Genomic DNA, 25379 nt, shown 5'->3' on the forward strand with positions numbered 1-25379 from the left:
AGTCAGCTACGTCAAATCCTTCTATTGTTTTAGGTGTAAGCAGAAAGGTTACATACTGTAAACTGACCTCCAAAAGCTTTTTCCACTGTGTTTCTTCTTCTTCTGCATTTTAATGACTAGGTTAGTATTCCCTTGCATGATCAGATTTTTGCATATGTTGCTAAAAGTACTTCTTCTGACAAATGTCCCTAATCAGCTGTTGCTAATGAAGAGACAAAGGGAAAGTGAATGGAGGAAAAATTGCATTGTTTTGCTTCCCAGTGCAGAAAGATTTTGATCACATTATCTGTTCTTTGTGAGAATTAGTTTTGTGCTGTGTCAACAGCAGATCCTTACTTCTTTCTATTTCAAAGATAGTTATAGTTGCAGAAAGTTGGAAGCTTCTGCAATAGCAACTTAATCCATGTGGACCCTGGCGAGCTGATGTGAGTCAGCACAGTTCCAGCACAAAATACTGAAGGTCTTCCAAAGTGCTTGGCAGGGTCTGCGGGTACACTGATAAAGCAGCTTTCAGTGGGCACTAAATTAAGCACTCTGACACCAAGAGATATAAAGCCTAAGGAATCGTTTGTGGATGTGACTTTTTCTACCTTTCTTGCTGAAATTATGCACAAACGCAGTGAAGCGTTCCAAATTATCTACTTGTCAAGTTTGTAAGTCTCATTTTGGCACCGCGGCATCAGGTGGGAACCAAGAGAAAACAAGAAAACAGTAAAACAAGCAGAAATTGAATGAAAGAAAGGGTGCAGACAGGATCTTCATGCTGCGATTTTACTGCCTCAGTGTCTTTGAAAGATTTCAGGTGGAACCAAAAGCGGTTTGTGAATCAGGGATGTTGACAGGCGTGAGTCAGGCCAACAAGGGTGCTCGACAGAGTCAGGGTGAAGGTATGCGGTGGCTTTGAGAGGCAGTGAAAGAAATGCAGAGGGGTAAGATTTCCTTTCTCACAAAAGAGGAATAGCCTCGTTAGGAGGAGAAGCCCCCGTCCTCCTGGGGAGGTTTATTTTAGGTGTCCCTCGGTGGTCTGCCCTCAGTGCCCTCCCAAATCCTTGACAAAAGACCCTGGACAATCAGATATACTGCCATCCCTGCATCACAGTACTTCTGTGTTCACAAGAAGAAATGCAGGTGCATGGGTGACTCATCATGGCTCACAGAAGGACATGCTGGGAAAAGAGCAACCATTTGTCAAGGGCCCTGTGTTGTGTTTATGTGTACTTTGCCAGTTTTCCATCGTATATTAAGGATCCTTTAAAGGGAAATAGATGTTTACGCATCAGTGGAACGGTATGCGTAGGTGCCTCTTGGATTAACGTATTTAACTGCTGTTGATGGGATGTAGCCTGGGCTGCTTTGTCCACACGGATTTGATCTGATTAATGACTATTAGGGATAGGATGAGTGTCAGGAAGTATTAGAGGTATGCAGAGAACGAGACAGGGAGTGAATAGGTGGCCACGGAGAGACCAAACAAGAGTGAGATTATCCACACTGGAAGATAGTTTGGGGAGTTTTGGCTCACTGCCATGAGGACTCCTACTTTATATCTGGAAGTATATGAAATGATTTTATAGCAATTATACGACATTGAAAATAACAATTATGTCATAGCTCAGTGATAAAAGTATCTTATAAATGTTTTCCAAATCCCAGAGTTGTTATTTTTCTTAATATGGAAGTTAAAATTTATGTCTGGGTCCTGGATCATACACCAGGACTCCTGGCTCAGTTTGTGGTCTTTAACTTCAGAGACTGAAGGTGACTTTTTATTGTTCTCCTAAAACAGTTATGTGCAAATTGTGAGGCAGTCATCCCAGACCCATTTCATACTCTCCACAATAAATTCTTCCCATGTGCATCAACACCCCACCCCCGTAAGAGCAGATTGGTCTCTTTGCTTTTTGCCTTTGCCAACGCTCATTATAAAGTGAATCTGTCAGCCTCCTCTTTGAGCGAATTAGCATCTTAAGCTTCTCCAGCTCTCGCTGCCTCTCTTCTCCCCACTGGAGAAGAGAGGCAGTCGGGGCCCCCCCAACCAGTGCCTCTGGTCGGGGGGCCCCGAGGGAGGAGCGGAGAGGAGGGACGGCAGCGGGAATGAAATGCGAGCGTTAGAGAAGAGACGGAGGGGAAAAAGTGGAAAATGCTCCTTACTAGTTAAACCCAGTGACCTCTGTCTCATTAAAGAGAAGCAACATAGACTAAGAGTAGAGGAATCAGCAGTTCCCCTTATTCCAAAACCCAAAAAATCTGCCATGAGCCTTTTTAAAACTTTGTGTCTGGATGAGTGCTATGAAAATTAAGTTTGTTACAAATTTACATTAATAGCCCAATCCTAGTCAGGTCACCAGGGGGAGGGGCAGGAGCTTATAAGCCTGAAGGCAAACAAGCCTGAAGTCATAACAGGACCGACAGATGAACAGACGTCCGCGGCCTTCTGTGATGCATCTGAAGCAGAGAAACACTTGTAAACAAGTGGAGAACAAGCTTTCTTTGTCAGGTTTTACTTTTAATCACGTCTACTGCTCTACTATGGAAAATAAGGAAAAAAATAGATATAGGAAAGCCATAATGTTTTTTTTTTTTTTTTTTTTTTTTTTTTTTTTGCCTGTCCCGTTTGGTTCTTTTGCCATCAGAATTATTGTCTAAAGGCGAAGAAAGATGCCCAACGGATTTTCTTTACCAAATTGACCATCCCAGCTTTGCCGTAATGGTCCATTTGATTCACCTTTTATTCTTTATTTTATTTTCACTTGCTGAATACGGGACAGACTTGACTGGGGGAAAGAAAAGGGAGAAAGAAAGAGGGGAAGAAAAACAGTTGAGAAGAGGGACGGGGGAGAAGGGCAAAAAACAAAAACCAACAGAATAAGCAGAAGAAAAAAAAAAAAAAAAAAATACATATATCGATCACCTGGATCACCTGTTGAGAAAGAAAAAAGAAAACAAGCAGAAGAAAACGAGAGTAATACAATAAACCACATCACAATGATATATGGGAATATGACAGTAAATACTAAATATTAAACATTATTGTGCAGCACGTAAGATCGACAGCACAGTGTGCATTGAGGTAGGAGCCAAAAAGGGTGTAGTTTGTGTGTGTGATCACCCGTGTGTACACCTGTGAGCATGGACGCGCTTGTTTTCTTAAAAGGTTCCCTCATGTAATGATCTGCTAGAGGGTGTGGGGGGCCACTGCCCCGTCCTCCAGGGCATGAAGCAGGTATGGAGGAGATCAAAACCCCAGACATCCAGAGGCCCCCAGAACACAAGAGACCAAGGAAGACCAACAGAGGGGCAGCCGCGCCACTGTCCCAGAAAGAGCTGAGGAGAGTCCCAGATGAGGGGTCACCCAGCAGCCACGGAGCAGAAGCCAGGGGGGGCTGCAGTGACGTGCCCGTGAGCTCCGCCGGCAGCCAGCTGTGCCTGAGTGACCGAGCCCCAGGCCGAGAGGCCGGGGGCACCCCACCTCCGAAGTGGCCCAAGCGAGCCCCAGGCTCCAGGCCCCGATAAGCAGCCGCCAAGGAGTGAGCCGGTGTGTACCCGGACGCCCACCCCCGGACACAAAGAACCACCAACGCACCGACGTCTGAGGGAGTCCGCCCCCGGCAGGGGAAGTGGTGGGGGGAGATAGGCCTCCAAACCTTGGAGGGCCTGAGCTGTCCTCAGAGAGGTGGCATCTGATATCCAACCTGACATACAGACACAGACATACAGGCACACACAGATACAAACATCCATTCCCACCCTCATGCTCTCATATGCACTTACTCCACACTCAACCAACGTGGAGACAGACATAAAGAGACGCTGTACACACAATCACACTCCCCAAGCGTACTCTACGAACCGGGTCTAGGTACCCTTGCCCCTGGAGGGGGGAACTGCACCCAGACCCAGGTTGTGTTACCCTTTTCCCTGCAGTGGGGAGAAGCAGACCGCCCCGACTCCGCAGCAGCAGGGAGGCCCCACACTCCGGACCCCAGTCGGACGGCCAACTCCTCCTCCTAGCCCCCCTGCTCCAGCAGAAAGCAGAGAACGAGGGTGAGAGAAGACTCCTAACCTCCCTCCACCCGCTCATTGTAGTGTTGATGTATGTGTGTTCTAAGGTGCGTTTAAAACCCAGGAGGGCATGGAGCTACCTGCCAGAGAGCAGCAGGTAAGCGCATAGTCCCTCCTGCTAGCCCTCAATGTCTACGTGTATTTAAAATTGAGAGGTGGGCAACGACGCCGGGGGTGAGGTGTACACCCTGATGGTAATTGGGATTCCGTGTAGCGTGCCCACCCCCAAGATCCTATATTTATGTGTAATGAGAATGTGAGTAATGTGAATGTCTAAGTTGCGGGATAAAATTGAGGCAGAGGCAGCCAGAAGGGGACAGAGGGGGGGGGGTTACCTCCTCTGCACCCTGGTGACACACCCCCACTCCAAGGCCCTGCATGTGTGGGTGGTTGTGGTGGAGCGGGAAGAGGGAGGCAGCTGGAGATGGGGAGGGAAGGAAGGGAGGAGCAAGTGACCCCTCCCTGGGGCCAGCTCCCCCGCTGACCCCAGTAGGCACCCCCATACTCCGCGACCCACCAGGGAAGGGGGGCCCAGGCCCATCCGAACCGGGGCCCAGCGCAGCGGCGCCGCCCGGCCCCACAGAGCCCGGGGCAGTCCACTCAACCCCACAACAGAGAAAACTGCACCCACCCCATCATCCACTCATCTTCCAGACTACATAAGACAATAGACGCCCAGGCTGAGATCTTCCTCCACCTCTCCTGTATCTCCCCCTCTTGCAGAGAGAGTTCCTGAGAGAGGAAAGCCCCTGCAAGATGTGACAACCCCCCCCCCCACCAGTTGAAGAGCCCCCCAGCTGGCTCGGCGCACCGGCGGCACCCTGCGCCAGTGGCGGGCCCCCATATACCCACCGGCCCACAACCCCGGCAACACACCAACCAGGACCCAGGCCCCCGAGGCCCGGCCAGGGCCCCAGGCCAGAGCCGGAGCGCCCCCAGAACCTCACGCCCGTCCCGGACCCACCCAGGGGCAGCCAGGCTACCAGGTCAGTAACCCCCGTCCGCCAGCACAGACCCTCCCCTAGCCCCGCTGCACGTAGCCACGAGGAAGCCGTCACCTAAGAGCCAACAGAGCCCCTAATTGGCCATGACCGCTACCCCGGGTTGAGCCCCCCAAGGAAGATGCTCCTGGGGAACCCCCCGACGCCCCAAGCCTGACCCTACCCCCACACCAATCACAACAGTGAAGGCGAGACCAAAATATGACCCCCCACCCCCACTAGGTGATGGAGCTGATCAGAGGAGCCCAGAGCGATTGATCTGATGTGGTGGCAGAGGCTGTATCAAGACTAATGTAATCTAATAGATAATTTCTATATTGGTTAGAATTAAGATTGTTTTTATTTTTCCAGTTCATGAGGACTGTTTTCTTGGCTATGCATAGAGCAGTGAAAACCATATGGGCTATATTCTTTTCTGAAGTGACATTATCTAAGCTGCCCAACAAACACACTAAGGGGGAAGTTGGAATGTTACATTTCAGACACTTTGATAAGTCTTCACATATCTCGCGCCAAAACTTCTGAACTGGTGGACAGAACCAAAGAGCGTGGATATAATTGTCCGGTGAATTGGTTTGGCAGTGTGAGCAGTTGTTGGTAGATGCAAAGCCCATCTTGAACATCCGATGACCTGTATAGTGCACTCTATGTAGTATTTTGTATTGAATTAATTGAAGACTGGGATTTCTGATTAGATGAAAGGTTTTTAAGCAAATCTGAGACCAGAAGTTTTGGTCTAAGTTAACTGATAAATCCGCTTCCCATTTTGCAATAGGAAGTGATATTGATTCATCTGTTTTAGAAAGCATTCTGTATATTTTGGATAGTAATTTGGGGGTTTTAAGAGTAAAAAATTGAACCACACTTGGTGGTGTTTGTAGTTCAACTTGACCCAGTTTAAATTTCTTTTTTATTATGGATTTAATTTGTTGATATTCTAAAAATCTTTTCTTGTTGATCCCATATTGTGTAACTAGTCTGTCAAATGAAATAAATTCTGTTCCTTCTAGTATATGTTCTACATATTTGATTCCTTTACCATTCCAATCTGAAAAGTTTATCATATTATTGTTTTGTAATATGTCAGGGTTGTTCCAGATAGGTGTACGTTTGCATGGGATTAATGAAGACTCTGTCAACTTCAGAAACTCCCACCATGCTGTCAGAGAAGAGCTGATGTTGATGCTTTTGAAGCATTCATGTCGTTGGATGTTTGAGCTGATAAATGGTAGATCTGAAATCTCTAGATTATTGCAAAGTGCTTGTTCTACATCTAGCCAAGGTTCATCTAAGAGGGTATGTTTTAGCCATCCTGAGATAAACTGAAGCCTGTTGGCTAAGAAGTAGTGCTGAAAGTTAGGTAGTTCTAATCCTCCTTTATCCTTGGTCTTTTGTAGTGTTTTTAAGCTTATACGTGGGGGCTTATTTTTCCAAAGGAATTTGGACATATATGAATCTAGAGATCTGAACCAATCTTGCGGCGGTTTAGTTGGGATCATTGAGAATAAATAATTTATTTTTGGTAATACCATCATTTTTATAGCAGCAACCCTTCCCATGAGTGATATGGGTAGACATTTCCATCTAGCCAGATCACCTTCTACTTTCTTTAAAAGTGGGGTATGGTTTAATTTAGTTAGATCTGCAAGCTTGGGAGAAATATTAATACCTAAATATTTTATATTTCCCGATTGCAGTGGAGTAGAAGAGGAATTATGGAAGCAGCAATTAATAGGAAGGACTGTAGATTTTGACCAGTTAATTGAGTAATCTGATATTCTTGCAAAAGAGTTTATCAATTCAATCACCCCAGTGATATTGGTTTGTGAATTTTGGAGAAAGAGTAACACATCATCAGCATAAAGGCTGATTTTATGTTCTACGTTCTTGCATTTTATGCCCTTAATTGCTGAATTCTGTCTAATTGCTGCTGCTAGTGGTTCGATAAAAATTGCAAACAGTGAAGGGGAGAGTGGGCATCCCTGCCTGGTGCCCCTCAGGAGACATAAGCTGGAGGATGTCTGGTCATTTGTTCTGACACAAGCTGTTGGGGAATTATATAATATTTTTAACCAGTTGATGAAAGAAGATCCAAAACCAAATTTGTGTAAAGTTGCAAATAGAAATTTCCAGTTAACTCTGTCAAACGCTTTTTCTGCATCTAAGGAAAATATTGTAGTTTCAAGGTTTTTACTGTATGAGTAGTCTATCAGATTAAGTAATCTACGTGTATTTGTTGATGAGTGCCTACCTTTTATGAAACCAGTTTGGTCAGGATGAATTAAGAGGGGGGTTATTTTCTCTAGTCTCTTCGAGAGAGCTTTGCAGATTATTTTGAGGTCTACATTAATAAGGGATATTGGACGATAGCTTGAGGGATATACAGGGTCTTTGCCTGGTTTTAGCAGGAGATTAATGTTTGCAGAATTCATATTTGATGGAAGTCTGCCCTTTTCTTTGATTTCTAACAACGTTCTGTAAAAAACTGGTGCTAGAATCGTCCAGAATTCTTTGTAGAATTCTGCAGGAAAGCCGTCTGGACCTGGAGCCTTATTATTGGACATATTTATCAGGGCTTCCTGGAGTTCACCTGATGTCAGTGGCGAATCCAGTGCCATTGCTTGAGATTCTAATAATTTTGGGAGAGTTATGTTGTCTAAAAATTGATCAATTTCCTTTTTAGATGGGTTTATTTGTGGTGAATACAACGTTTTATAGAAATCCCTGAAAATGTTGTTTATTTGTTTCGGTTCATATATTGTGTTCCCAGATGAATCTTGAACAGCACATATAGTTGTTTTTTCTTTATTTATTTTTAACTGGTTTGCTAGAAATTTACCGGATTTATTACTATGTTCATAATTTTGTAAGCGTAGTCTTTGTACTAAGAATTTTGTTTTTCTATCAATTATCTCATTTAATTCTAGTTTTGTTTTGCGTATTTTGTTCAATGTTTCCTGATCTTGGTGGGACGCCTTCAAAGCCATAATGTTACAGTATGTTTATAAAACCATACGCTCATAAAAGCTTGGAACTCAGAAGCAGCTGCTGACCTTATAAAAGTGCTCAAGGTGTTCTAGTTTTATACCAACCTGAAAGAAACAGTTTGAACATTGTACCTAAAGACACAACAACTGGCCTATTAGAATATAATTGGAGTATATTACTGTTTTTCAAACTGAGAGAATATTATGTTGAACTATTATGGTGCTCACTCTCTAATACTCACTTTCTACGTGCACATTTTCGCTCTTCTCTTACTCAAAACTCTGCACCTAATGTTTTGCCTGTTATCATGTCCCTGAAATTCAGTTGTCCGTTAAAACCTGCATGTCTTGCAATGCACAGTCAGGATTATTAAGTAAAATACAAATGCAGGATGTTTTTGCATACCCCTGATAGTACTTAGTAATGTGCTTTCAATTGCTTCTGAGATGACCCCTGTGCAGCACACAAAGTCAAAAAAACGACAGGACCCCATCAGAGGAATAAAGCAAAACAAGACCCCACAGAGAGAGGCACCAAAAGTGGACTGACACAACAAAATGACTAACTGTGAGGAGGGAAACCGGATTACATATTCACACTGATGGCTTATTGGAAATGAGACACAGGTGGGGAAAATCAAACACAGGGTGGGGTTACAAAGGACACAGCTACAAAGGAAAGAAGAGCAAAATAGGAGGCGGTTGCTGTGACAATCTGTGTGCCAAAGTCTCCTTGGGCAAGAAAGTGAACCCCGTTGTTCTATGATTATAGTTATTAGGGGTGGGGGAAAAAATCGATACTGTGTAGTATCGTGATATTTTGTTTGCTAATAATGTATCGATACAGGGACAGCAGAAATCGATATTTTGTTACAAAAAAGGTTTTGGGCTCTGACTTCAGAGCATGTTGATCCTTTTTCTGAGCAAGAATCCTGACATTCCTTCACTGTCCAAATGTGTTTAACTTTTTTTTTGGCAGCAATAAACATGACATCAGTCACACAGATTAGAAATGCGCTGCCATCACACCGGTCACACTGCCCGTCATGCAGTGCTGCCTGCGTGGTTTAGTTGGCAGCGCGGCTTAACGGGTATCACGGTTTCACGGGTAGAGCGTTTTCATGGGCAGCATGGTTTCACGGGTAGCGCAGTGTCACGGGTAGCGCAGTTTGTCACTCCCGTCAAACTGTGCTGTCTATGAAGGGGTATGTTGTTCGTGTGAACTGACTATGTGAGATCCTCCGCCAGATGTACAGCTAGGAAACGAAAACTGTTCAATCTTTCCACAGCAGCGCCGTTGATGGTGTTCGGGGTTATGCTTTACTACACCTCTAGAAGTCCACTGTCATCTCTTCTGTTTTTGTGACATTGAGGGTGAGATGGTACACCCCTGACGTAACACCACACTGCCGTCTGCTAAGGCTGAATGACTTATCACCGCACCACTTTCTTTGAAGGCTGCGTGACTTCGCAACAGTCACACCGCACTGCCGTCACACCGGTCACACCCGTCATACCACTCAGCGTGACGTAACAAGGTGCTGCTGTCTGCGAAGGTTGCATGACGTCACATCGGTCATACAGATTAGAAACACCCTGCCGTCACACCCGTCACACTGTCCGTCACACCCATCACACCGTGCTGCCTGGCAGCGCAGTTTAAGGGAGAACAGACGCTTTTTGAGGAAAACAAATTTCTAGTGCTTGTGTTCACAATCTACATACAACATACAAATTTGACTCGTGCTTCGCTCGAGGCATGTTGGCATATGACAGGAGGGGCAAACAGTTGCTACCTTCCTGTCTTAGTTCCCATAGCAAAGGTAACACCTTTTTCAAGTAGGTGTTGGACAGTCACATCAGCCGGTGGGGTTTTCCTCACTCTTGGAAGTCTCATTGCTGCTCAGTTTGGGGCTTTCACTGTAGTATAAGCTCTGTCTTTTACGTGTAGCATAACCCCAGAGGTCTCAGGTAGATCTAGTGAAGTCTCCAAAGTTTGGATAACTTCCAGGCTGGGAAGCTTCCCATCGACATGACAAATAGAATCTTTTTTCTTAAAGATGACTGACAGTGGCCCTACTCCCTTTGATGCTGTATGATGTATGGGCGCGGTTTCACGGGCTGCGCGGTTTCACGGGCTGCACAGTTTCGTGGGCAGCATGGTTTCGCGATTACCGCAGTGTCACCGGTAGCGCGGTTTGTCACTCCCGTGAAACTGCACTGTCTATGAAGGGGTATGTTGTTCGTGTGAACTGACCATGTCAGATCCTCCGCCAGATGTACAGCTAGGAAACGGAAGCTGTTCAATCTTTCCACAGCACATCGGGGTATGTGCTTTATAACACCTCTAGAAGTCCACGATCATCTCTTTTGTTTTTGTGACATTGAGGGTGAGATGGTTCTCTTAGCAATAAAGTTTAAAGGCACTGAGAGCCTCCTTGTAACCGTCACCAACCACTGTTGTGTCATCCGCAAACTTCACAATGAATTAGGAGGTATTAGTGGCCGTGCAGTCGTAGGTGTAGAGTGAGTACATGAGAGTTCAGTATCCACCCCTGACGTAACACCAAGCTACCGTCTGCAAAGGGTGCATGACAAACCGCGCTGCTGTCACACCAGTCACATCTGGGATTAACCTTTGGTGATAAGACCCACCATTGTTGTATGGTCCGCAAACTTGACAATGAAATTGGAGATACTAGTGGCCGTGCAGTCGTAGGTGTAGAGTGAGGACAGGAGAGAGCGCAGTATACGCCCCTGACACTACACCTACCTGCCGTCTGCGATGGTTGTATGACGTAACAACGCACTGCCCTCTGCGAAGGCTGCATGACGTCACACTGGTCACACCGGTCACACCGGTCACACCGTGCTGCTGTCACACCCAAGACACCGCGCTGCCATTACCCCGGTTACACCCGTCACACCACGCTGCGGTCATACCCGTCACACTGCGCTCCGTGATGTAACACTGTGCTGTCTATGAAGGAGTATGTTGTTCGTGTGAACTGACCATGTGAGATCCTCCGCCAGATGTACAGCTAGGAAACGGAAGCTGTTCACTCTTTCCACAGCAGCGCCATTGATGGTGATCGGGGTATGTGCTTTACAACACCTCTAGAAGTCCACGATCATCTCTTCTGTTTTTGTGACATTTAGGGTGAGATGGTTCTCTTAGCAATAAAGTTTAAAGGCACTGAGATCCTCCTTCACAATGAAATAAGAGATACCAGTGGCCATGCAGTCGTAGGTGTAGAGTGAGGATAGGAGAGAGCTCAGTATACACCCCTCGCGTAACACCGCGCTGCCATCTGCAAAGGCTGCGTAACGTCACACCAGTGACATCGGATACACAGGTCACACCTCGCTGCGGTCATACTCGTCACACTGCACTGCGTGACGTAACACTGTGCTGTCTATGAAGGTTTATGCTGTTTGTGTGAACTGACTATGTGAGATCCTGCGCCAGATGTACAGCTAGGAAACGAAAACTGTTCACTCTTTCCACAGCAGCGCCGTTGATGGTGATTGGGGTACACCTCCAGAAGTCCACCATCATTTCTTCTGGTTTTGTAATATTGAGGGTGAGTGGTAGTCTTAGCACTGGAGTAAAAAGGCACTGACATCCTCCTTGTAAACTGTCACGCACCATTGTTGTGTCATCTGCAAACTTGAGAATGAAATTGGAGATTCTAGTGGCCGTGCAGGCGTAGGTGTAGAGTGAGGACAGGAGAGAGTTTAGTATACGCCCCTGACGTAACACCGCGCTGCCCTCTGCTAAAGCTGCATGACTTCGCACCCGTCACACCGCGCTGCGGGACGTATACAAGTTCAGTATACACCTTTGACGTAACACCACTCTGCCGTCTACGAAGGCAGCATGATGTTACACCGCAACACAGCATTCACACCGGTCACCCAGTTCACACTGCGCTGCCGTCAGTTGCACCAGTTGCATCTTGCTGCTGTCTGCGAAGGTTGTATGACGTCACATCAGTCACACAGTTTAGAAACGCGCTGCCGTCACACCCGTCACATCTGTCACATCTGTCACACCGTGCTGCCTGCGTGTTTTAACTGGCAGCGCGGTTTAACGGGTATCACAGTTTCACGGGTAGTGTGTTTTCATAGGCAGCGCGGTTTCACGGGTAGCGCGGTTTAATGGGTAGCGCGGTTTAATGGGTAGTGCGGTTTAATGGGTAGCGCGGTTTCACGGGTAGCGCGGTTTAATGGGTAGCGCGGTTTCACGGGTAGCGCGGTTTCACGGGTAGTGCGGTTTAACGGGTAGCGCGGTTTCACGGGTAGCGCGGTTTAATGGGTAGCGCGGTTTCACGGGTAGCGCGGTTTAATGGGTAGCGCGGTTTCACGGGTAGCGCGGTTTCACGGGTAGCGTGGTTTAATGGGTAGCACGGCTTGTCACTCCCGTCAAACTGTGCTGTCTATGAAGGGGTATGTTGTTCGTGTGAACTGACTATGTGAGATCCTCCGTCAGATGTACAGCTAGGAAACGGAAGCTGTTCAATCTTTCCACAGCAGCGCCGTTGATGGTGATCGGGGTTATGCTTTACTACACCTCTAGAAGTCCACTATCATCTCTTCTGTTTTTGTGACATTGAGGATGAGATGGTACACCCCTGACGTAACACCACACTGCCGTCTGCTAAGGCTGAATGACTTAACACCGCACCACTTTCTTTGAAGGCTGCGTGACTTCGCAACAGTCACACCGCACTGCCGTCACACCGGTTACACCCGTCATACCACTCAGCGTGACGTAACAAGGTGCTGCTCTCTGCGAAGGTTGCATGACGTCACATCGGTCATACAGATTAGAAACACCCTGCCGTCACACCCGACACACTGTCCGTCACACCCATCACACCGTGCTGCCTGGCAGCGCGGTTTAAGCGAGAACAGACGCTTTTTGAGGAAAACAAATTTCTAGTGCTTGTGTTCACAATCTACATACAACATACAAATTTGACTCGTGCTTCGCTCGAGGCATGTTGACATATGACAGGAGGGGCAAACAGTTGTTACCTTCCTGTCTTAGTTCCCATAGCAAAGGTAACACCTTTTTCAAGTAGGTGTTGGACAGTCACATCAGCCAGTGGGGTTTTCCTCACTCTTGGAAGTCTCATTGCTGCTCAGTTTGGGGCTTTCACTGTAGTATAAGCTCTGTCTTTTACGTGTAGCATAACCCCAGAGGTCTCAGGTAGATCTAGTGAAGTCTCCAAAGTTTGGATAACTTCCAGGCTGGGAAGCTTCCCATCGACATGACAAATAGAATCTTTTTTCTTAAAGATGACTGACAGTGGCCCTACTCCCTTTGATGCTGTATGATGTATGGGCGCGTTTTCACGGGCATCACAGTTTCATGGGCAGCATGGTTTCGCGGTTACCGCAGTGTCACCGGTAGCGCGGTTTGTCACTCCCGTGAAACTGCACTGTCTATGAAGGGGTATGTTGTTCGTGTGAACTGACCATGTCAGATCCTCCGCCAGATGTACAGCTAGGAAACGGAAGCTGTTCTCTCTTTCCACAGCACATCGGGGTATGTGCTTTACAACACCTCTAGAAGTCCACGATCATCTCTTCTGTTTTTGTGATATTGAGGGTGAGATGGTTCTCTTAGCAATAAAGTTTAAAGGCACTGAGAGCCTCCTTGTAACCGTCACCAACCACTGTTGTGTCATCCGCAAACTTCACAATGAATTAGGAGGTATTAGTGGCCGTGCAGTCGTAGGTGTAGAGTGAGTACATGCGAGTTCAGTATCCACCCCTGACGTAACACCAAGCTACCGTCTGCGAAGGGTGCATGACAAACCGCGCTGCTGTCACACCAGTCACATCTGGGATTAACCTTTGGTGATAAGACCCACCATTGTTGTATGGTCCGCAAACTTGACAATGAAATTGGAGATACTAGTGGCCGTGCAGTCGTAGGTGTAGAGTGAGGACAGGAGAGAGCGCAGTATACGCCCCTGACGCTACACCTACCTGCCGTCTGCGATGGTTGTATGACGTAACAACGCACTGCCCTCTGCGAAGGCTGCATGACGTCACACTGGTCACACTGGTCACACCGTGCTGCTGTCACACCCAAGACACCGCGCTGCCATTACCCCGGTTACACCCGTCACACCACGCTGCGGTCATACCCGTCACACTGCGCTCCGTGATGTAACACTGTGCTGTCTATGAAGGGGTATGTTGTTCGTGTGAACTGACCATGTGAGATCCTCCGCCAGATGTACAGCTAGGAAACGGAAGCTGTTCACTCTTTCCACAGCAGCGCCATTGATGGTGATCGGGGTATGTGCTTTACAACACCTCTAGAAGTCCACGATCATCTCTTCTGTTTTTGTGACATTTAGGGTGAGATGGTTCTCTTAGCAATAAAGTTTAAAGGCACTGAGATCCTCCTTCACAATGAAATAAGAGATACCAGTGGCCATGCAGTCGTAGGTGTAGAGTGAGGATAGGAGAGAGCTCAGTATACACCCCTCGCGTAACACCGCGCTGCCATCTGCAAAGGCTGCGTAACGTCACACCAGTGACATCGGATACACAGGTCACACCTCGCTGCGGTCATACTCGTCACACTGCACTGCGTGACGTAACACTGTGCTGTCTATGAAGGTGTATGCTGTTTGTGTGAACTGACTATGTGAGATCCTGCGCCAGATGTACAGCTAGGAAACGAAAACTGTTCACTCTTTCCACAGCAGCGCCGTTGATGGTGATTGGGGTACACCTCCAGAAGTCCACCATCATTTCTTCTGGTTTTGTAATATTGAGGGTGAGTGGTAGTCTTAGCACTGGAGTAAAAAGGCACTGACATCCTCCTTGTAAACTGTCACGCACCATTGTTGTGTCATCTGCAAACTTGAGAATGAAATTGGAGATTCTAGTGGCTGTGCAGGCGTAGGTGTAGAGTGAGGACAGGAGAGAGTTTAGTATACGCCCCTGACGTAACACCGCGCTGCCCTCTGCTAAAGCTGCATGACTTCGCACCCGTCACACCGCGCTGCGGGACGTATACAAGTTCAGTATACACCTTTGACGTAACACCACTCTGCCGTCTACGAAGGCAGCATGATGTTACACCGCAACACAGCATTCACACCGGTCACCCAGTTCACACTGCGCTGCCGTCAGTTGCACCAGTTGCACCTTGCTGCTGTCTGTGAAGGTTGTATGACGTCACATCAGTCACACAGTTTAGAAACGCGCTGCCGTCACACCCGTCACATCTGTCACACCGTGCTGCCTGCGCGTTTTAACTGGCAGCGCGGTTTAACGGGTATCACAGTTTCACGGGTAGTGTGTTTTCATAGGCAGCGCGGTTTCACGGGTAGCGCGGTTTAATGGGTAGCGCAGTTTAATGGGTAGTGCGGTTTAATGGGTAGCGCGGTTTCACGGGTAGCGCGGTTTAATGGGTAGCGCGGTTTCACGGGTAGCGCGGTTTCACGGGTAGTGCGGTTTAATGGGTAGCGCGGTTTCACGGGTAGCGCGGTTTAATGGGTAGCGCGGTTTCACGGGTAGCGCGGTTTAATGGGTAGCGCGGTTTCACGGGTAGCGCGGTTTAATGGGTAGCGCGGTTTCACGGGTAGCGCGGTTTCACGGGTAGCGTGGTTTAATGGGTAGCACGGCTTGTCACTCCCGTCAAACTGTGCTGTCTATGAAGGGGTATGTTGTTTGTGTGAACTTACCATGTGAGATCCTCCGCCAGATGTACAGCTAGGAAACGGAAGCTGTTCAATCTTTCCACAGCAGCGCCGTTGATGGTGATCGGGGTTATGCTTTACTACACCTCTAGAAGTCCACTATCATCTCTTCTGTTTTTGTGACATTGAGGATGAGATGGTACACCCCTGACGTAACACCACACTGCCGTCTGCTAAGGCTGAATGACTTAACACCGCACCACTTTCTTTGAAGGCTGCGTGACTTCGCAACAGTCACACCGCACTGCCGTCACACTGGTCACACCCGTCATACCACTCAGCGTGACGTAACAAGGTGCTGCTGTCTGCGAAGGTTACATGACGTCACATCGGTCATACAGATTAGAAACACCCTGCCGTCACACCCGACACACTGTCCATCACACCCATCGCACCGTGCTGCCTGGCAGCGCGGTTTAAGGGAGAACAGACGCTTTTTGAAAAAACAAATTTCTAGTGCTTGTGTTCACAATCTACATACAACATACAAATTTGACTCGTGCTTCGCTTGAGGCATGTTGGCATATGACAGGAGGGGCAAACAGTTGCTACCTTCCTGTCTTAGTTCCCATAGCAAAGGTAACACCTTTTTCAAGTAGGTGTTGGACAGTCACATCAGCCGGTGGGGTTTTCCTCACTCTTGGAAGTCTCATTGCTGCTCAGTTTGGGGCTTTCACTGTAGTATAAGCTCTCTCTTTTACGTGTAGCATAACCCCAGAGGTCTCAGGTAGATCTAGTGAAGTCTCCAAAGTTTGGATAACTTCCAGGCTGGGAAGCTTCCCATCGACATGACAAATAGAATCTTTTTTCTTAAAGATGACTGACAGTGGCCCTACTCCCTTTGATGCTGTATGATGTATGGGCGCGGTTTCACGGGCTGCACAGTTTCGTGGGCAGCATGGTTTCGCGGTTACCGCAGTGTCACCGGTAGCGCGGTTTGTCACTCCCGTGAAACTGCACTGTCTATGAAGGGGTATGTTGTTCGTGTGAACTGACCATGTCAGATCCTCTGCCAGATGTACAGCTAGGAAACGGAAGCTGTTCTCTCTTTCCACAGCACATCGGGGTATGTGCTTTACAACACCTCTAGAAGTCCACGATCATCTCTTTTGTTTTTGTGACATTGAGGGTGAGATGGTTCTCTTAGCAATAAAGTTTAAAGGCACTGAGAGCCTCCTTGTAACCGTCACCAACCACTGTTGTGTCATCCGCAAACTTCACAATGAATTAGGAGGTATTAGTGGCCGTGCAGTCGTAGGTGTAGAGTGAGTACATGAGAGTTCAGTATCCACCCCTGACGTAACACCAAGCTACCGTCTGCGAAGGGTGCATGACAAACCGCGCTGCTGTCACACCAGTCACATCTGGGATTAACCTTTGGTGATAAGACCCACCATTGTTGTATGGTCCGCAAACTTGACAATGAAATTGGAGATACTAGTGGCCGTGCAGTCGTAGGTGTAGAGTGAGGACAGGAGAGAGCGCAGTATACGCCCCTGACGCTACACCTACCTGCCGTCTGCGATGGTTGTATGACGTAACAACGCACTGCCCTCTGCGAAGGCTGCATGACGTCACACTGGTCACACCGGTCACACCGTGCTGCTGTCACACCCAAGACACCGCGCTGCCATTACCCCGGTTACACCCGTCACACTACGCTGCGGTCATACCCGTCACACTGCGCTCCGTGATGTAACACTGTGCTGTCTATGAAGGAGTATGTTGTTCGTGTGAACTGACCATGTGAGATCCTCCGCCAGATGTACAGCTAGGAAACGGAAGCTGTTCACTCTTTCCACAGCAGCGCCATTGATGGTGATCGGGGTATGTGCTTTACAACACCTCTAGAAGTCCACGATCATCTCTTCTGTTTTTGTGACATTTAGGGTGAGATGGTTCTCTTAGCAATAAAGTTTAAAGGCACTGAGATCCTCCTTCACAATGAAATAAGAGATACCAGTGGCCATGCAGTCGTAGGTGTAGAGTGAGGATAGGAGAGAGCTCAGTATACACCCCTCGCGTAACACCGCGCTGCCATCTGCAAAGGCTGCGTAACGTCACACCAGTGACATCGGATACACAGGTCACACCTCGCTGCGGTCATACTCGTCACACTGCACTGCGTGACGTAACACTGTGCTGTCTATGAAGGTGTATGCTGTTTGTGTGAACTGACTATGTGAGATCCTGCGCCAGATGTACAGCTAGGAAACGAAAACTGTTCACTCTTTCCACAGCAGCGCCGTTGATGGTGATTGGGGTACACCTCCAGAAGTCCACCATCATTTCTTCTGGTTTTGTAATATTGAGGGTGAGTGGTAGTCTTAGCACTGGAGTAAAAAGGCACTGACATCCTCCTTGTAAACTGTCACGCACCATTGTTGTGTCATCTGCAAACTTGAGAATGAAATTGGAGATTCTAGTGGCTGTGCAGGCGTAGGTGTAGAGTGAGGACAGGAGAGAGTTTAGTATACGCCCCTGACGTAACACCGCGCTGCCCTCTGCTAAAGCTGCATGACTTCGCACCCGTCACACCGCGCTGCGGGACGTATACAAGTTCAGTATACACCTTTGACGTAACACCACTCTGCCGTCTACGAAGGCAGCATGATGTTACACCGCAACACAGCATTCACACCGGTCACCCAGTTCACACTGCGCTGCCGTCAGTTGCACCAGTTGCACCTTGCTGCTGTCTGTGAAGGTTGTATGACGTCACATCAGTCACACAGTTTAGAAACGCGCTGCCGTCACACCCGTCACATCTGTCACACCGTGCTGCCTGCGCGTTTTAACTGGCAGCGCGGTTTAACGGGTATCACAGTTTCACGGGTAGTGTGTTTTCATAGGCAGCGCGGTTTCACGGGTAGCGCGGTTTAATGGGTAGCGCGGTTTAATGGGTAGCGCGGTTTAATGGGTAGTGCGGTTTAATGGGTAGCGCGGTTTCACGGGTAGCGCGGTTTAATGGGTAGCGCGGTTTCACGGGTAGCGCGGTTTCACGGGTAGTGCGGTTTAATGGGTAGCGCGGTTTCACGGGTAGCGCGGTTTAATGGGTAGCGCGGTTTCACGGGTAGCGCGGTTTAATGGGTAGCGCGGTTTCACGGGTAGCGCGGTTTAATGGGTAGCGCGGTTTCACGGGTAGCGCGGTTTCACGGGTAGCGTGGTTTAATGGGTAGCACGGCTTGTCACTCCCGTCAAACTGTGCTGTCTATGAAGGGGTATGTTGTTTGTGTGAACTTACCATGTGAGATCCTCCGCCAGATGTACAGCTAGGAAACGGAAGCTGTTCAATCTTTCCACAGCAGCGCCGTTGATGGTGATCGGGGTTATGCTTTACTACACCTCTAGAAGTCCACTATCATCTCTTCTGTTTTTGTGACATTGAGGATGAGATGGTACACCCCTGACGTAACACCACACTGCCGTCTACGAAGGCAGCATGATGTTACACCGCAACACAGCATTCACACCGGTCACCCAGTTCACACTGCGCTGCCGTCACACCCGTCACACCAGTTGCACCTTGCTGCTGTCTGTGAAGGTTGTATGACGTCACATAAGTCACACAGTTTAGAAACGCGCTGCCGTCACACCGCCCGTGACATCTGTCACACCGTGCTGCCTGCGCGTTTTAACTGGCAGCGCGGTTTAACGGGTATCACAGTTTCACGGGTAGTGTGTTTTCATAGGCAGCGCGGTTTCACGGGTAGCGCGGTTTCACGGGTAGCGCACTTATTTTCATTTAAGTAATGTTTTATTTTAATTAAGTTTAAAACTTTTTTATTTAATGTAAAATTATATTTTGTTTTAATTTACTTTCAAATTCTTCAGTTGCTGAATGGGCTGCATAGTTTTCACAAATTTCATAGTTCAGAATAGCTATAATTGTACCAGATGGTTGCATTCAGTCAAGTTGGACTAGTGTTTGTCAACAATAAAACTGACTGAAATGAGAGAAAGACTGAGTGTGAGACTTTGATATTAGATAAAATGAATATTGATAAAGTTTACCTTTATGTACAGAATCTGAATGTCGCAAAATACTTTAAAAAATTGCAATAATATTGTATCGTGCGTTAAGTATTGTGATAATATCGTATTGTGGGATGTATGGTGATTCCCACCTCTAATAGTTATAGTGATAATATAATTCTATTAAAATAGAAGACAGTACCAGAATGTGAGTGAATCAGGCAGAAAAATGCTATATAAAGATCAGTCCACTTACATTTTTAATAACAGTTTTTTTTTTTACTCTAAAAGCCATGCAGGGACAAAATGTTAAGAGTCCTCAAGCACAGTGCAGAGTGGATGAAGTCAATTACAGTTTGAGTACCTGTCGTTGAGGGATGCTCCAAAAAGAAGTAAAGTGAATATAATTGCAACGTGTCAGACAAAAAGATTTTAATTGTCTGCACCATATTTGGAAAAAATCAGCTTCAGGAATTCTGATATATTTGGTTTACAAAAAACAATATTTTCTGTTTTCAATAGAATTCCAAGGTGGAGGTATGCAGTCTCCGCATTTTAGACAGAAATGTGGGGAAAATGACGTTTTGTCCAGCCAAGACTCAAACTTGGGATTTAACATTGCATTTGTGTGCTGTATCCACACTATGAGTTGCAAACTTTCACTTTCAAGAGCAGAAATTCAGGAGAAGTTTTGCAATCAGTGAGAACAACCTGAGTGTAAGGAGCATGGATTAACTGGTGCGAGCAGGAATACGTGTAAAAGCAGAGTAGTGTGAATCTGCGCATTGCCGCGTCTGAATGTGAAAAACACAAAAATATTTATGTCGATTTATAGATTTATACACAACATCCTGTACTGTCAGGTGGTCTTCTTCTTCTTCTCTTGCTGTGACCAATTTTTGCACATCTTGCACGTTATTGTTACCTGTCAGTAAGTGCCACGCTGACCTTGTCCATAAAGGCACCTCTGCACCTCTAATAGAGGTTAAAAACTCCACAGTGAACCTTTAAACTATAACCATTTTTTTAAATGCATCTTTGCAGACATCTGTTCACACCACACTGAGGCTTTTCCATTTGAATGAGAAGTAGTTGTTTATCTATATAAAATACAAACTGCACAGTTAGCTCCTGTTGAATTAAGGCAGTGATTCAAATCAGCAAAGCGCTTCATTATCTTACTCTGAGAGAAAAAGGATGGAATAAGGGAAAGTAGATTTCTTATAGTGACGCAGCAGATTGTATCTCCAATCCATCTGTCTCTGGCTCAGATAATCAAGTCGGTGTTTACAGTAACTCGGTGCCATTTCTCACCTGTCACTGGCGTCTTGTTTCAGACCGAAGGAACCGTGATGATTAGCTGTGACTGTGGCCCACTGGTCTGTGTGAAGGCTGCTGACTCAGGCAGATGGAGAAATGAGAAAACTGACACCGTTACTTATTACATTAATGGCTTGAACAGTCCCCATGTCTGTAATTTGACTGTTGGCTTATTGAAAGTAAAAATACTTTGGTGGTATGTGATTATCGTAGCCCTGAAAACTGACAGTTTTTATTAGACAGCAACAGATTTTACCTTTTAGTTTGACTGTGAGAGGGTTTAATGGTTTAGGTTCACTAGCATATCAATCAAAGCTTATTTCTGGTGGGTTATCATACATGTATCTACCAGTGTTGTTTAGGCAAGGCAAGTTTATTTATATAGCACAATTCAACAACAAGGTGATTCAAAGTGCTTTACAGAGACATTAAAAAATAAAAAGCATGATTTAAAATTGATTTTAAAAGAAGTAGATAAAATCAGTAGTTAAAATGTAAGTTTTGAAATTTAAGCTTAAAAGTGTGGATTTGGTGCTTTATTCAAATGCAGCTGAGAACAGGTGAGTCTTCAACCTGGATTTAAATAAACTGAGTGTTTCAGCTGATCTGAGGCTTTCTGGGAGTTTGTTCCAGATATATGGAGCATAAAAGCTGAATGCAGCTTCTCCGTGTCTGGTTCTGACTCTGGGAACTGATAAAAAAACCGGATCCAGATGACCTGAGGGATCTGGAAGTTCATACTGGGTCAGGAGGTCACTGATGTATTTTGGTCCTAAACCATTCAGAGCTTTATAGACCAGCATCAGAACTTTAAAGTCTATCCTCTGACGGACAGGCAGCCAATGTAAAGACCTCAGAGCTGGACTGATGTGGTCCACTTTTTTGGTCTTAGTGAGGACTCGAGCAGCAGAGTTCTGAATGAGCTGTAGTTGTCTGACTGATTTTTTAGGTAGACCTGTAAAGATGCTGTTACAGTAATCAAGCCTACTAAAGATGAATACATGGACTAGTTTTTCCAGGTCCTGTTGAGACATCAGATCTTTTATCCTTGATATATTCTTAAGGTGATAGTAAGCTGATTTTACTACACCCAAATTTCTCACCTGGTTTGTGGTTTTTAGGTGTATAGATTGAAGTTCTCTGGTGACCTGTAATCGTTTTTCTTTGGCACCAAAGACTATTACTTCAGTTTTGTTTTTGTTTAGCTGGAGAAAATTGTGGCACAACCAGTCATTAATTTCCTCAATGCATTTACCAAGAGCCTGTACAGGGCCTCGGTCTCCTGGTGACATTGTGATATATATTTGTGTGTCATCTGCATAGCTATGATAGTTTATTTTGTTGTTCTTTATACTCTGTGCCAGTGGGAGCATGTAAATGTTAAACAGAAGGGGTCCCAAGATGGAACCTTGGGGAACTCCACATGTGATACTTGTCTGCTCAGATGTGAAGTTACCTATTGATACAAAGTATTTCCTGTTTTCTAAGTATGTTTTGAACCAGTTTAGTACAGTTCCTGAAAGACCTGCCCAGTTCTCCAGTCGTTTGAGTAATATGTTGTGGTCAACTGTATCAAATGCTGCACTGAGATCCAGTAAAACTAAGACTGACATTTTTCCACTGTCTGTATTCAGACATATGTCCTTAAACACTTTGGTCAGAGCGGTTTCAGTGCTGTGGTTCTGTCTAAAACCTGACTGGAAGGCATCATAGCAGTTATTCTGTTTTAAGAAGTAATTGAGCTGTTGAGAGCTGTTTATTAATCACACTTTCCTGTTCTGTCTCCTTAGGGGTCCCATACTCATACGTGCAGGAGCAGGCGAGAGATGAGGATACAGTTGTTGACGTGAAGCTTTACAGTCACCGGTGGAGGAGATGGCTCCCCCCAAAGCCTCGTAACATGGACAGTAACAGAGCCAGTCAGGAGCAGGACCAGGAGCGTGAACAGGAGGAGCCTGAAGGCTTCCCAGGCCTGGTTTCAGCAGAGGAAGCAGACAACAGCTCCCAGATAGAGGTAAGCAACGATCCAAGGACCACATCTTATTTTTAATCACAGCTTCTTTTTCTTTTATAGCTTTAGAAGGCTAGGACAATAAGTCAAAAGCCAAGCATCGAGGCTTTATAAGTAAAGCTTGTTTTACTGCATATGCACAGATTAGGCAATAAAAGAAAACAGCAGGTAAGTGAACCATACTTTCAATTGCTTTAGGTTAGAAGCAACGTCGGACATGCTTCACTGGTGTTTAACGGCCAGTCTTGGAGATGCCCAGTAATTGCACTGGTATGTCATTGTTATTTAGGCACTTCCTCGCCTTGTAGTGTTACTGCTACCGTCCTTACAAAGGCTTTCCTGCAGATGTTGGCATTCTTGGCAGGTTATCTAAGAGTCTTAATTATGGGGGAAATTAAATGGGGGAAGTGAGCGTGTATTTTTGTTGTGGAAGATGCAAAGAACAAGTGTGCTGGAAAGTTTCAGTATTAATGTCCTCTCACGACAAGAAGGTCCTGGGTCGAATCCAGTCAGTGGGTTCAGGTTAGATTAATTGTCAATTCTAAATTGGTTGGAGGTGTGAATGTAAGCTTGAGCAGCTGCCTGTCTTTCTGTGTTAGCCGCGTCATAGATTGGTTACTTGCCCAGGCTGTATCCCACCTGTGTCCCATGGCAGCCGTCATACGCTCCCCTGCAACCCAGATATAGAAAACGAGATGAAAATAGATCGATGGAAACATGAGAAACAGCCAGCTTTCTGTTACATCTCAATGGAATTTGATTTCATAACCAGGTGCTTCTCTCATAACGACATAACGTAACCGTAATGGTTAAATCAGGGGTGTCAAACAAAACACTTGGGGCCAGAATCAGCCTGGCAAATGTGAAGGAGATTTTGAACTTTTAACTGTGTTTTCATCGGTTTTACAGCTTTTCTAATTATTAAAGACCCCCCAGTGACATCCATAACACTCCAAAGTACAAGAAGATTTTCTGCCAATTAATGAAAACTTTGTATTCGAAATTTATACAGGTAATTACAAGACAGTCTGAGCAGTGAACTACCACAAACCTTTCTGCAACTTTACTTATTATTTATCATTTATCAATCTTCCTCTGACCCCAACCGGTCATGGCAGATGGCTGCGCCTCCCTAAACCTAGTTCTGCTGGAGGTTTCCGTCCCACCATTGCCAAAACATTTGCCCAAACATCAAAGTGGGCTGTAAGTTTATATTAAATAATTTGTTAATGAAAGATGTTAAAAGTTCTCCTGCAGTTCACAGTTTCTGCATTTTCACTCAGCAGCCTTAATTCATTTCTTGTGTTTGACCGACCTCGCGCAGTAAATCCTCCTACTAGTATGAAATAAATGAATCAATAAAGTCCTCTTTTGAGCCAGACCCAAAAATACTCTTAGGTTGCTTCCCTGGAGCAATTATAAATCTCCTTACAAGAGTGGATGTTTAGTAATGAAAAAAGAAGACGGGGAGGGGCCTTTAAGGATTAATATTTTATATCAAATTAAGCCCAGCCCTCAGGTGTTCATTTACCTTCTATGTGGGACTGGATCCTTTTAAATTTGACCTCGAAAAGACCAGAACAGGAAATTAACCCAGCCCCCTACAATGTGAATGGTCTGGAGGACCTGCTGGAGATTAATAGCTGCTCTCAATCTGTGTTTGTATCTATGTAAATGAGAGGCATCACCCGCATACCTTGTTGTGGCGCCTTGGATGCCACGCAGCATGGGGGCGTTCAGCCGGGTTGTAGACAGCTCGTTAAGTTTTCCCGTGGCCTCTAATCATCTCAGGTTCACAGCCCTGTCTCTCTCAGTGACAAGGGCTGAGAACCTTTGATCGTCAGCTGTAATCATTCGCGCTCAAATTCGTGTGTAAGCGCACACACACCACTTTAAATTTCACACAACTGTAAACACGCTCGGACTACAGCACACACCCGTGCTCCGTTTGTTATAGCCGCGCACATTTATGCTTACATAAGTGCTCGTCGCCACTCAGACATGTCCCGTCTTGTTGTTTTTTGTCTCTCTGAGCGTCATTTGTTGTTGCAGAATGGAAAAAACCAGTCGACAGCACAAACACCCCGTCAGTCCTCCCTGCCATTACTCAGCACACGCACTCCCTCACCTGCCACCAGCACTTTCCTGCCACCAGCAGAGCCTTCATATTCAGAGGGCAGAAACAGTAAACACTGAGCTCAAGGCTTCCACGCGGCAGTGAGCTGAATGGGTTTAAAGACCGTCCCCTCAACGCTCAAACAGCTTTAGCTGTGTCCTTCTGGTGGAGAAATCT

At 46.3% G+C, this 25379-nt stretch overlaps 1 protein-coding gene across 1 annotated transcript in view; it reads left to right on the plus strand.

Annotated features, from left to right (window-relative positions):
* plxdc2b (plexin domain containing 2b) overlaps positions 1 to 25379 on the plus strand; it is a 133721-nt gene that overhangs the window by 41517 nt on the left and 66825 nt on the right. Inside the window, exon 2 of the mRNA XM_085173398.1 lies at positions 22866 to 23089. Coding sequence (XP_085029524.1) covers positions 22866 to 23089 — 224 coding nt within the window. The remainder of the gene's footprint in view (positions 1 to 22865; positions 23090 to 25379) is intronic.

Source organism: Neolamprologus multifasciatus, chromosome 9, assembly GCF_963576455.1.
Source record: "Neolamprologus multifasciatus chromosome 9, fNeoMul1.2, whole genome shotgun sequence".
NCBI lineage: Eukaryota > Metazoa > Chordata > Actinopteri > Cichliformes > Cichlidae > Neolamprologus > Neolamprologus multifasciatus.